The 16,361-nt window shown below is 39.4% G+C and overlaps 1 protein-coding gene across 2 annotated transcripts in view; it reads right to left on the bottom strand.

The window, feature by feature from the left end:
* LOC134529447 (transient receptor potential cation channel subfamily A member 1) overlaps nucleotides 1–16,361 on the bottom strand; it is a 221,589-nt gene that overhangs the window by 94,870 nt on the left and 110,358 nt on the right. The window contains exons 3-6 of one of the 2 annotated variants that reach the window (XM_063363567.1): nucleotides 14,549–14,639; nucleotides 10,420–10,615; nucleotides 5,959–6,168; nucleotides 3,629–3,865 (exon numbers count right to left, since the gene is read on the bottom strand). In XM_063363567.1, coding sequence (XP_063219637.1) covers nucleotides 3,629–3,865; nucleotides 5,959–6,168; nucleotides 10,420–10,615; nucleotides 14,549–14,639 — 734 coding nt within the window. Of the gene's footprint in view, nucleotides 1–3,628; nucleotides 3,866–5,958; nucleotides 6,169–10,419; nucleotides 10,616–14,548; nucleotides 14,640–16,361 lie in introns of those variants that run through there. The other variant, XM_063363558.1, reaches the window with a different exon arrangement.

The following is a 16,361-nucleotide window of genomic DNA, read 5'->3' as shown; positions in this document are numbered from 1 at the left end:
AAAGAAGCTCTCCATGGGCTGTCCTCAGGGTTCAGTCCTTGGTCCGCTACTATGGAATATAATATTTGATGAGCTTCTGAAAATTGAGTTACCAGTAAATAACATTATATATGGCTATGCAGATGATGGCTTGCTCATTATACCCGCTACTTCACGCTACGAATTAGAGCAGACAGCAGAAATTATTCTACGCTCTATCAACACCTGGGCAAGCAGTGTCCGACTTCTTATATCATCTGAAAAAACTGAAGGCGTATTACTAAAGGGAAAATTACATAAAGACAGACCACCTTTAATAAGATTTCAAGAACGAATAGTGAAGATAAAACAAAAAGTTAAGTATCTAGGGGTACAAATCACAACGGGAACAGGATACCAAGAACACATACAAGAAGCATCACAAAAGGCCCTACTGTTAATGCAAAAAATAAGGAGTCATAAACCTACAAATGTAGGATTGAGCACTAATACTATGACAACACTGTACAATGTAGTATACCTGGGCATACTTACCTATGCTTGCTCAGTCTGGTATGAACTACTACGCAATTCACATGTAAGAAGAAGGTTAAACTCATCCCAACGAACAGCTCTAATTGCTGTAACAAAAAGCTACAGAACTACGTCTTTAGAAGCACTGCAGGTTATCGCTGGAGCCTTACCTATAGACCTACTAATACAAGAAAGAGCAAAAGTTGTGATATTAAAGATGAACAAGGAATACACTGCTTCAAAATATCGCAGAATCCACATAGAAAATATTGAAATCTGGCAAGAAAGGTGGCGAAACTCTGACAAGGGAAGGCATACACACAATATATTCCCTTCAATAGAAGAACGGATGAAATTTTCATGGATAAGTACTGACCACTACACTTCACAATTCCTAACAGGTCACGGGAATTTTAAACACAAATTAAACTCTTTTAACTTAGTGGAAAGCCCTATGTGCCCTGTGTGCATGGAAGAAGACACAGTAGAGCATGTTCTAAATGATTGCGTTAAAATAGAAGACATACGAAACAAGTACACAAGGAAGATGGCTATGGAGGATGTTGATATTAAGGATATTAATCAAATTGTGAGAGATAAGAAGACTTATGACATATGGAGAAATTACACCTTTGAAGTATCCAAGAGACTGGAGCGTTTCGATAGTTGGATGCACGAACAATCTCTGATGGAAGATCTGCTTTCCGATACGGAATAACTTACTACAGAAAAATAAAATAACTCTTTGAATCTCCTACACAAGTTTCTTTGGCTGTTCTTCTTGTGTATAGTGTAATCGAACAGCCGGAATATTATATCAAATTAGATAAATGAACTGAAAAGAATTAATTAAGAATAAGAGAATTAAAAATATACACCAGATCTCTCTTTGAAAATAAGAATAAGAATTATGACAGAATAACGCCCTGGAAACCTGTATAAGCAAGCTAAAAGGATATGAATTATTATATAATATAAACTGTATTATATTATATAATATATATATATGTGTGTTAAAAATATAATCATGTGTGCAATAAATATAAATAAACTACTCTTGCAAACCTTATAAAAAGGATTATATCCAGAGTAGTCTTTAAGTAAACATACATAATCTATAATATGATTATTTTCTATAAAGCTACAAGATAATCTGTCACGGACATCTGTGATGGCGCACGCAACTTTCACAGTTTCAATGCAGTCAAATGTTGGATGTTTTCGTAAATAGTAGATTAAAATAAAGGCCCAGATAGGGTTTTACATCTCCTGGTTTCGCACAGAAGCTTAAGAATACAGGCCCTCCAAGATCATAGCGGGCTCCAAACAGCTAGGCTATCGACTAGTCGGCACGTAACTTGGAGACTTTCCGGGAGGGGAATCGAGCCCACGACCCTCGTCTCACGAGCGTGACGCATCAGCCGTCACGGTTACCCGGGACTGGCGAGAAGGTACAAGCCTAGCTCAGTGCCCTTGGATGTTACAAATACCATGTAAACCCAACCCCTTTTCGACCTGGGAGTGCAGACTTAGAGACCCGGCATGGGAAGTACAGTCAGTGTCATGTAACTTTGTCTCAAATTTGACAATTGTCAAAAATATTACCAGTGATACCCATTGCTTAAATACCACTTATATATGGACAAGAACACTGGCAATTACATGAAACGGCTTACAAATACTGTGTTGGCAGAACCAAAGTGGGAGAAGGATACGTAGAACATTTGTAGGTACAGCGAAAGGTCTTTGATCAATAAGTTAGGAATTTGTGATTTTAACGGATTATCAAACGTCAGTATTTTTTTAACGGTAATTCCAAAGAAAAATTACTATACAGTAAAAATGTATTTAAAACCCGTTGTAATAAACTGCGGCTAGTCTTCTTAAAAAATAATAAATACGGAAATGTTCATGTCAAATATGAAATGTAACCCGCTAGAAACAGGACCTACTGCACTGAAATGAAAACCGCCAGTATCGATTAACTCTGAGCGAACTGAAGACCGTCAGCAGCGCTGTAATGACGTGTGTCAATTTGGCGACCACATATTAGAATTATGTCCCAAATTTGCCAAAAATTAGTGCTCAAGTTGTGCTAATTTGTGCCGTAGAAAACGGAACTTGTGATTATTACATATAAAGTATATAGTAAGATGGTCGCCAAGTTGGCTACCATCCATTGAAAATATCAATTTTTTTTTAAATATATTTTCGTTGCGAATTAGTGTTCAATTTGTGCTGCTCACAGCCAAAATTTCGAAATTTATGCTACATAAATAAAATAGATATCGATATCGATACGTGTAGTAATGCGACCTTGTGGCCAAGGTTAACAGTCGGAACCCACCCGAACGCGAGCGGCTGTATTCCTGCCGGGTTACAGGATGTGCCGAAGTATTCATAACGCCTGATAAAAGATCTCTCGCTGTACTGCTTTAAGCCGAGTATCACCAGGGTCGGGCCCAGCTTGTGAATTTGGGAGGGGTGATTTCCCCGGGCGAGGGAGGGAGGGAGGGAAGTGGATGACTGACGGGGCTTTGTGTGGCAGGTTGAAACACCTTGCAGTTATTTGGGAAGTCAGAAGTTAGACATTTTGAAAAGTAATAGCCACTTATTTTAAAATTCTTTGAATGGTTCAATATGTTGCTCTGGAGAAACGCCATTGCTCATTACACTGTATGTCATAATAAACCACAATAGACAAAAATGAAAGAAACAGAACTATGAACAAGCAAACACACATAAAATAAATATATTCAGCCGATGTCAATAAAATTAAAAACATAACCAGCACAGAAAATTCCATGGAATGAAATGGTCAAAAAATTATCGTAGTACAGACTGATACAGAGGGCTGAAACGACGAAACAGCAGCAACAAGAACAGTAAATAAAAACAAAAAAACAACCTTGGACAACACAGCGACAAACAGACGAACTCAACAGATGATACTAAACAGATAATGAGGCCAACACAACCATAACAACGCAGAGACCCACAGGCGAATTCAACCATGTGACAAAAGAGATATTCTGGACACCGCAATGACGACAGCACGGACGAATGACGACAGCTGCATAGTTTCGGGAACCATCCTGAGCGACACACAGCGGGAGGGGGCTGGCCGGCCGCGCACCTCGTGCACCAGGTACTCGACGATCTCCGGGTGGTCGAACATGGCGGCGCAGTGCAGCGGCGTCATCTTCTGCACGTCGCACGACGACAGGCACTGCGCCTTCTCGGCCGGCTGCATGGCGAACATGAGGCGCACGATGTCGACGGCTCCCTGCGCGCACGCCAGGTGCACGGGCGTGGACAGGTCGTGCTGCTGCGTGGAGATCTTGGCGCCCGAGCGCAGGCACAGCTCCACCGCCTGCCGCCACACGCCCGTGCTCTCTTCACCGTCACCATGGGCGCAAAAACAGGGGGGGGGGGGGGCAAAACCTTCAAGTGGGGGCAAATGGGGGCAAATGAAGTGCTGTGTAATCAATTTTTAGATAGTAAAACTGCTTTAAATAGCACCATTTTCCACCTTCAAACACAAATTTTCCCGGGGGAGGACCCCCGGACCTCCCCCCTCCCCCCCGCTTTAATAGGGGGGATCGATGATTATTTATAAAAAGGTATATTGCCCCCCCCCCCCCCTTTTGGAAATTTAGTTGTTGCGCCCCTGACCGTCACAATAATAATAACAACTCGTAATCACTATCTGTTATGCGTCTTTTTTATAACCTTCACATTTCACTAAGTAAATATCAGGTGAAATTATTTGTAACAAAACAACCAGTCCAAGAGATGTGTCGTATTAAATTTACAAAAAAATTGCCCTTTTGGTAATAGTTGTGACACAGAAGCTAAAAAAAAAAAAAATCAATGCAGAGGGTGGACATGCACACGTCACTACACTGATACTGATTGGACAAACTGGCTTTTGGTTCAACCGATGATTCGTGCCATGTTTGCATGACGCGCAAAACATTGGCTGAAACATAGTATTTGAACTGAGGAAACAGTTTTGAATGGCTGTATTTTATGGAAGTGACTGTGTTTAGCGAAAGACTAATTCATACTTAAAAAAAGCATCATCAAACTTTGTAATTCACCATTTCGGCATTATTTTGGGTGTGACAATATGTATATGGTGAGTTACAAAGAGTGACCAACTACGTCACAGTATGACTTCTCCTGACACTCTATTTTTCAAGAATTGAAATGTTATTTTACAATAAATTTACATAAAGAATGGAAAAAAAAGTTTTGTTAAGAGAAAATAAATTTTATTTTACCATATTTTTGTATTGTAAGTTAAATAAAGAAATTCAATATTGATAATACACATCTACAGGACTGGGGTGACAACGAGGACAAATTGGTCACACAAAGATCATAAAGACCTCCTGTGCTGGTTCTAGCACATTGCCTACGACACTGTAACACCGCAAACTTTCGCTTCAATACCTTCCAAATATTGTAGGAGGATCACCGAAAAAAATCACTATTGCAGCCATATTTGTTTCACCTGTTGATGACTTGAGTCTCCATCAAATATTTTTTTTTCTTCATACAGGACAGGTATTAAAATAAGTTGGACGTGGGAAGAAATCAGCCAATCAAAATCGTGCTCAATGAACACAGAAATGGGGTCCGTTTCTGTCACAAATAATATTTACAATGATTAAGAACATGGTGAAATAACTAAAATATTTTTAAAATGAATGTCGCATGCAAAATTATTTTTTATTAAAAAAATAATGTGACTATAATTTTTAAAATAATTCAACATTAATTTCATTGTGTAACGTGGTTTTTGTGAAGTAATTAGATCTATTTATGTTTTAAAAGTTTAAAATGCATAAAATTTACAAGTTCAAAAATTCCATGTAGCAATGTGATGTATTTTTAAATTTCAAAATGAGATTAAAATAGAAAAAAATTGAGATAGCTTATAACAAAAATAAACTTTGATAGTGTGACATTATCAAAAACACATGTGAGGTTATCTGTTAGACTTTATTTGATGGAGAAGATTGGAAGATATTTTTCATCAGATATTACACCTCGAACTCATGTCAAACACAGTTTGAGACAAAAAAATTGCGACGGTGCGACACTTTTAACGGCGCGGCGCTGGTTAGGTCCGTTCACAATGGCACGGAAGCGTAGACGGATGACCTCGGAGACGGAAACTCACGCAACGGAGTTTGTACAATCGTACGCATGCGGACACGGACCAGTAGAAGGGATTAGCTCGGCAATGCTTAGCTCTTCCGTTTACGTTGCTCCGTGCAGCCGTTAATTTTTTAGAAACCTTGGAAGTTAATTTCATTGGTTACCACTTGTTACGTCTCCGTGAGTAGCGGGAGCGGCAAAGCTGCGACGGTTAGTTATGAACTGCTCGCTGACGGGCCGCAGTGATCGAGGAGGAGCTGTGGTTGACCCGGGGAGTCGACGGCGAAGGGAGCTGACCTTGATGTCGCCGCTGTGCACGGCCGAGTGCAGCGGCACGTTGCCCTCCGAGTCGTAGAAGGAGATCATCTCCTCGCGGCTGCAGCCCCGCGACTCGGCCCACTGCAGGAACACCTCCATGGTGCGCGACGACGCGTTCTTGGCCGCCTCGTGGATGGGGTAGTAGCCGTTGTTGCACGGCTTCCTGGGGCACGCGCCGAACTCCGTGATCTGCCGGCAACGTCATCCCGTGTTCTCGTGCTGCAAACACACTCGGCAAACGAAAACACGGACACCGAATTCAGTAATGCCGAGCGTCATGAATATTCGCAACTGTATTTCTGGACGCAAATCACACGTAGTTTACACACCCGCCGCTGTGATCCGTGACCGGAGCAGCTATGTCGACTGCTGAATCTTTCGATTTTTAGAGCAAAATTTTAGATTTATAAGAAAACTGCTCCGACAAAAGAAAGAAACTTAAATAAAAAAAAAAACAACTAAATTCCGGCTATGGATCTGATTTTCGACATAAACTTTTATTAAAATACTGGTCATCTTGTTAAAATTCATTAAAACAGTTAATACTAAAAGATCTTTCTTTGCTTTGTGTACTTCGGTTGGCGCCATATGACTCAGGTGGTAGAACCGAGGTTACACATTTCTGTTGCATGGTACTTCCGTCGCATTCACGAAATTTTCCCTACTAAATGCTGTATCCCGAGAGCTAATAGTTACACTTCAAAAGCACAAATTAAGTATATTTAAGTTAAATATGATAACGAAAAGTCCCTTGACAGCATGAACCTGATCGGCAATGTATGTTTCCCTACCCTTATTTTTATCGATCCCCAAATTTCCCTGCCTTTATATTAACTTTTTTCAGTTACACTTTGTCAGTTTAAAAGATATAAATAACTTATTTTAATTTTAATTAAACACGTTTTGTTTAGTCATCTTAAGCAAGAATTATAATATTAATGTATGATTATTATATTTTAATATGAATAACATTTGACGCCGACCGCCGGTGCTCCCTCTAGTCACACAGGCCGTTACGCCTCATCAACGCCTCAGACGAGCGTGTGCAACGAACGCACACCGGGGCAGCCTAGTGCAGCACAGTGCAGCGGGGAGAACGACTCCGAGGTAGATGAGCCGATAGCCACCCGTGCGGCTATCAAGTGTCCATGTGTTCCTCCGCCGTGCCAGGTGGATATCAACCCACTAAATATAGTTCCCACACTTTATTATGTTATGCTTTAATTGCTGATTATTAATTGAAATCTCATCACTGGTCTTTCTTAAGTAATTAAAAATTACTCACTGTGCGGTCAGGCCACAAAGCTCATTCCGAGTCGTTCCGGCGCTCTGCGCGGGAATCACGGCGCCAGTTACGGAAAAGGCCGAACATGGTCGAATTCTGACTATTGGCAAGCCACCACCATAATCGTAGTCCCATAAGAAATACATTGCGTCAGACTCGGCCTTTTTATACTACTCTTATTATTTTTCCTTTTTTAGCGCATAATAAGCCCCAGCTGGGTGTAATAGTTTTTTAAGTTAGCACTCTAATATATTAAATAAAATATGACTTTTCAGGACGTCAGAAATACGTTAAAATAATGTTTTAAATTGTCATTAATTTGAAATAATTTGGACTATTCATTTCATTGGATGATATTCCGTGCCAATACAAAACCTTAGGTCGTCCCCCTCCCTTTTTTTCACTCCCAAAAATTTACAACCTCACCAAAAATTAATTTGAGGCTCGATCAGCTACTGAGGCTGATATGATATTTTAATGAATAGGTAACTGTAGGAAAATGGGACTGTAGAAGTAAATTTGTAGACAGTTCCCAGAAGTACATATTAGAGAAATTACTTCTAGTGAGAGACAACGACGCAATCAGTCGGGAAAAAAAAACTTTAAATAGAATATTTTCCAGGAATGTTTACAAAATAAGTAGCAGATGATATGCGGCATGCATCTCGCGATAAAATTTGCTGCAAAACATATAATGGAACATCCGTATAAATTTCTCTAGATAAAAATAAATGATGAAATTAAACTGGAAAAACTCAACATTGCTGGTAAAGAAGCGCCAATTTTGTTTTACCATTCCTTTTTATATTTTTACTTAGGTTTAACAGCACTACTTTTGTACTTGTTGTTTGTTGGCAAATTTCGTTATTTACAACCTTTGAAATTTCACCTAAGAAATCGTAGCCACAAACGATGGCGGGAATTTTCGCCGATATTGGATAAAATTTATGAGACAAACTTAGAGGAGAAATATAAAAGCACGAGAGCCGTCTTGGTGTATCTACTGGTATCAGCACTTTAAAAAAAGTAACGACAAGAAAATGAACAACCCACAAGGCGAGTACTTGAGTTTCAAAGTGCCAGCCTACCTCGTGACTCTGCCATGCGCAGATATACTTCCGCACGCTTTTCAACCGTCACGTTACAGCAAAAATCACAATGTGGAGAGAACAGCATTGCCATGGTGAATTGGGGGGGGGGGGGGGGGGGGACGGAAAAGTTATATTTGATGTTGATTAAAAATTTGAATATGTATAAATGAAAGTAAAATTGCAAATACAAGCCTACAGTGACTTTGTTGCACTTCATGTACTGAATAAATGTTTTAATTTTTATAATTCAGAATAAAGTTATCGTTTGAAAGCAATGTTTTCAACGATGTTTCGTGAAAGTATTTAAGCACAGATTGCAGCTCGCTAAACTTATCTGTAAATTTATTACTAAACTAACACAACTTAGGTAAATACCTAGTAAATATGGCTATAATACATGTCAGTAGAATTTCCAAAATATATTTTAGTTGTTCTGTTTCAAGATTACAGAAAAATAGTCCAGCCAATAAATAAAATACTTTGTCTTGTTTGTGCACAGTTGTGTGCAGTCTATCTGAGTACCAGATCTCTAGTTAATATGTATTAGGTTTACGGTTTATCGGCGTGACATCTGATAATGCCTGACATAATCGAAGGACTGGTCACGCGACTTCAGTTACGTTGCGTGTCTCCGAACACATCGGGTCAACTCATTGGGGAAATTGCTTCTGAAATGGCCGAGAGGTTTTTATTATTATCATTTTTTGCGATAAACAAGGTCACTTTAATCCCTGTCTCTTTCAGGGTTGGATGACACTTGGAGGAGAGTACAAAGGTCAAGAACAACAAAGGTTTTCCTCAAGACAGTAAAATCCCACGTAACTGAATCACTGGCATTATTTTTGAGAGGAATCCAGGAGTTAAATCAGCCCTGAGCGAATATAATTTCCATAGTGTTATATATACTAGGACACACAGCAGTGATATTGTGTTAAATACAATAGCATCCGTGACAGGATAAACTGACTTGAGAGTTCTGTCACCGCTGATTCAAGAACATTGCCTATATTTCGATGATCTCCTTTAAATAAACACTTTTGCTCTTAGCTCCTATACTCTATATTGGCATGATCAAAAAATAACTTTATAACACAAATTATTATTCTTAAATAAAATATTACGGTGCTATTACCAAATGCACAGGTGATAAGTGAAACGTGTGATAGCAGCAATAACTAAGTGAGGCGCTAAGAATAAGCATAATGTGGGAGTAGGTGGGAGCAGAGTATATGAAAAATGCTAAGAGCAAACAAGTGATGATTTAGTCATGTATAGGATGAATGCTAAGAGAAATATGTATTTACGTTAGTGATTTTGTGAGGTGCAAAGAGTAAACAATTGCGGCAATAGATGATATGAGAGTTATAAGAAAGAAAGTTGGTGGCAGCAGTGTATACGAAAGACTCCAAGACAAAGAATTGGTAACAGCAGTGTATATGAGAGATGATAAGACATAGAGGTGTTAACAGAAGTGTATAATAAACATGTTAAGGGAAAGATGTGGTAACCGGAATGCAAGAGAGATGGCAATTATGGCAGCAGTGTGAAAGAAAGATGACAAGAGAAAGATGTGGTACCAGGAATTTAAAAGAGAGATGACAAGAGAAGGAGGTGGTATCAGGAATGTAAGAAAGAGGTGGTGTCAGGAATGTAAAATAGAGATGACAAGAGAAAGAGCTGGTATCAGGAACATAAATAGAGATGACAAGAGAAAGAGGCGGCATCAGGAATGTAAGAGAGAGGTGACAAGAGAAAGAGGCGGCATCAGGAATGTAAGAGAGAGAGAGAGCTGGTAAGAGAAAGAGGTGGCATCAGGAATGTAAGAGAGAGATGACAAGAGGAAGAGGCGGCATCAGGAATGTAAGAGAGAGATGGTGTCAGGAATGTAGGAGAGAGAGAGCTGGTAAGGGAAAGAGGCGGCATCAGGAATGTAAGAGAGAGGCGGCATCAGGAATGTAGGAGAGAGAGAGCTGGTAAGGGAAAGAGGCGGCATCAGGAATGTAAGAGAGAGGCGACATCAGGAATGTAGGAGAGAGAGCAGGGCGAGAGGGCGGAGAGGCCCACCAGGATGCGCGCGCACTCCTCGTGGTCGTGGATGGCGGCGATGTGCAGCGCCGTGCGGCCGTGCTCGCCCCCTTGCTGCACGTCCACCTTGTCGCTGTGGCGGGCCATGAGCCGCAGCACGGCGGCGCGGTTCAGCTCGGTGGCCAGGTGCACCACCGCCTGCTTCTTGTCGTTCAGCAGGCTCGCGTCCGCCCCGCTGCGGGCCGACACCAGCTCCTGCACTCGTTGCCACTCACACTACATTACTGAGGAAGGCTGTTAAACATTATCACCTTAACTTTACCAAGAACGCTGGTTACAAATTATCCCCGCATATTCGTAAATTTTCTGCAATCTTCGTTAATTTACAGTTACATGAACTACATCAATATTCTTAGTATATTATCAAAACTTAAATAACTCTTGTAAAACCACTGATATTTCTTTCACGTTGTGTTTTTACTCTCCAAACAATATCGGAATTGTAAATACCCTGCGCTTTTTTTTTACGACAAATACCAGTTATCAGAAATTAAGAACTCTTCGTTTATTTGAGGTGGATTCTTTGTTGAAAAGTACGTAAAATTACTGTAATTTCTATCAGTGCAGTTGAAAAACATCACATTAAATAAGAAAAAGATTGGCCTTGAAATATTAAAAAAATTATAGTCCCAGGTACAGAAAGTTTAAAGTTACATATAGCTTTTGATTGAACTCATGAATTGTAGTATTAAAATAAATATAAATACACCGTCCAAAATTATATTAAAATAATCAAATTTGTTCTGGGGAGAGACTATATCGCTTCTTCCACCTCCATCCCTCTGGACCGCGCTTGTGACATATTTTACACTGTATGCCATACAGAAACCTCAAGAATGGACAAGAAATAACCAATACCAGCCGATGTCAAATGTGGAATGCATAGATAGCACCGATAATTCCTTGGAAAGGCGGGAAAACAATTGCACGTCACCGACGAACGCATTGGGATAAAAACGACGAGACGGTTGCAAACAAGAACAGAAAATGCAGGCCAAACAACAACCTTGGAAAACACAGACACAAACAGCAAAAAATCCAAATATGATACTGTACAGATAATCTGGACAACACGACGACAACCCAGAGACGCACAGGTGAACCCAGCGATGAAAATAAAAACAGATATGGACAACATAACAATGCCACAGACGAACACAGAAGGCTTCCTAAAACAAGACGTTCTCCTCATCAGGCACAAACAGACGCCAATACACACAAGAATATCGGGTAGGGTTATTTACCTAAATGATTCTTGCTTTGGGGAAGATTTATTTAAAACATTTTTATGGATATACGCTATTGCTAGTTTACACCATGATGTTGGTTTGTTGAGATAGTTTATGGGCCGGAGAGTGACATAGACTACTTTTTATCCCGGAAAAATGCACGGCTCCTGTGGGATATATCTGCAGCGTAATACTATAATATTAGATAAAATATCAGTTGTGAGTTAGTGCGCTTGCAAACAAGAGAATTCGGGGACCTTATAAAGCAGTCCGGTAATGCAGATAGTTGATGTATAGCTCTACCAGGGATAATCGTTTTATCCTCTTTTAATACGATTTTTTTAATAGATAAGATATCAAGCGTGAGTTGGCGAGCCTAAAAGAAAAAATAATCCTGGGACCTTACAAACAAATCCGGTGATGCCTCTGTCAGGGGCTACGCCATTTTAATATAATTTATTTTTTATCTTAAATATAAAAACGAATGTTGTTCATCTTCTATTTTGTTCGTTTTCTATGCGTTCGCGCATCGTTCATCCGACTGAGTTGAAACTTTGCGCACTTGACCTTCGATACACGTCGAAGATCGCTGTCTAATTGAGATTTCATAAAACCACCCGCATCCCCCCTTCGCACCCCTGAAAAACAAAATTCAACACTTCTTGATGAAATTTTGTTCACTTTGCATTGAAAATTATTTTAAAATTAATATCTATAATTGATTTCCAAAAAGAGGCAGGTCAATTGATACATTAAATTTAAAAAAAAGGAACCATCCCATTTTCTTACCCCCAAAAGCCAATTTTTTTTTACTTTTGATGAAATTTAGCTCACTTTTCATTTAAATTAAAAGGAAAATTGCTGTCATTAATTTATTTAGAAAAAAATGGTAATGTTGAAAAATCACCCTAATCCCACTTTCCTGAACTTTAAGGCAGAAATTAATATTTACGAAAAAGTGTAAGGTCGCTGCCTACATGGGATTTTGGTAAACCTCTCCATCCTCTTTTTTCATCCCTTAAAGCATCAAATTAGTATTTCTTTATGAAATTTGGCATACATGTTAAAATTAATTGGAAGATAATTAATATGTCCTACTTTTTTTAAAAAAAATCTCCCATCCCTCTGTCTAAACGTGATTACGAAAAACCACCCCTAGTCCCCCTTACTACTTCTAAAGCAGTATTATGGTACTTCTTGAAGAAATTGTGCAAACTTGACGTTCAAGTTAAGAACAAATTAACTGTCTAAATTTAATTAAAATTTACCCTATAAAATTATCAATATGAGATTTTAGAAAACTACCCCCGTCTATCATTCCCATCACTTAAAGTATAGTACTGGTAAAACTTGATAACATCATGCACATTTGACGTTCAAAAGAGGAGAAATTTATTGTCTACATCTGAATTTCATTAAAAAAAAGTTTATGGAATACATGATAGTTTTAAAAAATAGCCACATTCCCCTTTCCCACTCCTTGAAAATTTTCATACTTGATGTAAAAATAGAAATTAAATTACTATTTAACCTAACCTTTTTTCTGGCTACATGAAGTTTAGAAATAACTACCCTTATTCCACTTTACTACTTCTTAAAGCAGATTTTTAGCGCTCCTGTGTGAAATTTTGTACAGTTCACGTACAAACAAAGAGGAATTTATCATCAATATACAATTTTAAAAATGTTCCTGAATACATGAGATTACGAAAAGCAGCCGCTATTTCCATTTCCTAACTCTTAAAGCAGTATTTTGGCCCTCCTTGATGAAATTTTCACACTTGAAGTTAAAAGTGAGAAGAATGCTACTATCTACTAATTTTAACAATACGTTAATTGATTATTGTAGATGAGATTTTGAAACATAAATTTTCTCCCACTCACCCCCTTTCCCCACACATCGCCTTTTTCAACCCCTTGAATAAGAACCTGGGAAACTCTTGATGAAACTTGCACACTTGACGTTCAAATTAATAAGACAATTACTGTTTACATCCGATTTTAAATATAATTCTTTTCACCGTGTGTTCAGCCCGGGAAACTCCGGGTACTTCAGCTAGTGTGTTAATATTTGTAGTCCTTCCTCGAGGTTTTTCATTGACAAGCGGTGTAAACCAGCAATACCGTATGTCTATAAAACGTGTTGATGGGTCAATGGTGTTGACTCTACTCAGCGCCTGGTTTTCCTCCTCTGTCCCAGCGCGCCTTGACGAACCTCCCTGCTGGTAAAACCACGCCCCTAACAGAATAACGATAACAGCTGTCCTACAAGCATTCATCTTCTAACTTCCAAGTGAAATTTGTTTTTGGTCTCTGTATTACAATTTTTTTTTACCATTTTAATAATTATGTGTGACTTCGTTCGTCACACTACATTATTGAGGACATTATTCGACGAAGCGAAGCAGAAAGTTTTTAGAACAGCACAGAGCATGGAAGGGGTGCGTTATCCTACCCTACTTCTTGAACTCCTCAGGAGATGACCTTCCTCGCGACTCGAGGCGACAAGATATGTGTGGATGGTGGTGTGCTGGGGTACGTTAGAAAACAGAAGAGAGTCGCAAGCGCAGGGGACGGCTCCATAATGGCTTTTTAGGAGGGTTCATCGTTCAAAGGAGAATGCATTTGTAATATACATACACATATATGTAAAGTTTTCTCAGACTCATTCTGTAAATTTCTACTCCCAGAAGGAGCGTGACATTTTCGTGATCTGCTTCCAGATAACTTTGATTTGACTCAGTGAGTACGTTTGCACGAAAGGAAACACAAGTATACACTCTAATATAAAAGATATTCGTCGAGGAGGGGATGGCTCCCGCCCCCATGGCTCGTCGCAGGGGTGGTGGTCGCCACAGTAGGGAGGGGGGGGAACTCACGCCTGCAGCAGGAAGTCCACGGCCTCCAGGCTGTCGTGTTCCACGGCCACGTGCAGGGGGGTGTTGCCCACGTGGTCCCGCACGTTCAGGTCTGCCAACAACCAGCCGCTCTCGCTCGCTGCTCCTTCACCTCAACTAACAACTACAGTCTCGTGGGAAACACTGGTCGGCTTTTATTTTACCCTTTGCACTCTTTAATAACTTAAAAATTGTTTTTTTCTTTTATTTGTTTATTTTCTTTAAAAAATTGCATTTAAAATAGTTATGGTTCTATTTAATATATACTTTTTATTTTTATAGTTTTTTTCCAATATTTTGTATATTGAAGTGAAAATTATTTTGGCGCGATGGGAGTTAAATGCCGATGCAACGTTTTCATGAAACATTGATATTTTTCCTAACCTAAGCTTAGAACTAAGTGTGTTCGGGAGGGTTATATGTAGGAAAGACTCTATGTGCAGGGTATTAGCCATGCAGGAGGGGTCGCATGCATCATGCGCTAGGAAAGGATTGGCCAGCCATGGCTGCGATTGGCGCCATGACTAACTTTCCTCACTGAATAATTTAGACTGAAACTAGATCAGTTGGGCCCAGGTAAAACCTGCATTGACACAGGAAAAACCCTGAGCTCTTACATACGGGATGCAAAAGATCATGCATTAAAATCGAGCAAGTTGGTTACGGGACCAGAGGGTTGGTTCCGGAAGAAGAGTTGGACAGAGTAGAGAGAAACTACTGAGCAAGTGAGCGGAAACTTGGACAATGCTTTCCGTATTTGTTCGTGCGGTGCTGGTTCGTTCGGGAAGGGGGGGGGGGAGGGGGAGACTCTCGTCGTTTCCCACCGGGCTACCAGCCAGCCCACCTAAATTACGAAAAGGAAAAGATGAATTCTAACTGAAATAACACTACTGTGACGTCCAGCACTCAGCACTGCCAGCCTGAGTACGCACATATTTGCACCCGAGGCGTGGTCAAGGACCTGGCTACGCTACAGCGGTATCCAAGTCAGAGTGGCTTACCTAACCCTATGTGTCGCACCTACGCACCGCCCAGCAAGCAGCATGCCACTCCTTGGTATTGTGTATACTTGCACTGAATGCATCTGCGAGCATAGTATGGTGCTGCACCTAACTTCACGAATTATACAATCATAACTTATTCTAATTTGAGAACGTCCAGTGTGTGTTATAGATACTTGTTTTTTTAAACGCATATTTATTAAAGTATAATGTGAATGTTTTGTAGTGATTGGACGCAAAAGCCAAAATTACGGCGCTGTGTTATATTGTTATTAAATTGTATAAATGTTTATTTTCTGAGTAACATTAAGTAATATTATAAATATATGGTTGCGAATAAAATTTATGAAAGTTGAGTTACTTTTAAAATGTGTATAAATTGTAGGTAGAATTGTTTTCGAGCTATAGTTGGGGTCTTGAAAATCTTAATATATCATTTTATGGTGTGATTATTTCAACAGTGGGTAATATTTATTGTTAATTAATCATTATTGATCTATTAATAATTTCTGATATCCTAAGCAGTTATATTAAGGTGAGTAATAATTTTGTTAATTCATGTTTATTTAGAAAATGGTCTTATTTCTTTTTTTCTCGCTGCCGTTTTACTCCTTACGATATACTTACGAGTCGAGGTTTGAATTGCCAAAGAAGTTTCACTTCTCTCACATGTACCTACTGAGTTGCACGCGCTCTTATTTTTTTATACGGCACGTATTATTAAGAGACTAGAAGCACTAACACACAAGCTTGCATTTGTGAGAGATCGATTTGCTGGAAAAATTAGTGCGATT

This window comes from Bacillus rossius, chromosome 1 (genome assembly GCF_032445375.1).
Source record: "Bacillus rossius redtenbacheri isolate Brsri chromosome 1, Brsri_v3, whole genome shotgun sequence".
NCBI lineage: Eukaryota > Metazoa > Arthropoda > Insecta > Phasmatodea > Bacillidae > Bacillus > Bacillus rossius.
Note: the sequence above shows the minus strand (reverse complement) of the source record. Positions and strands in the feature narration are given on the sequence as shown.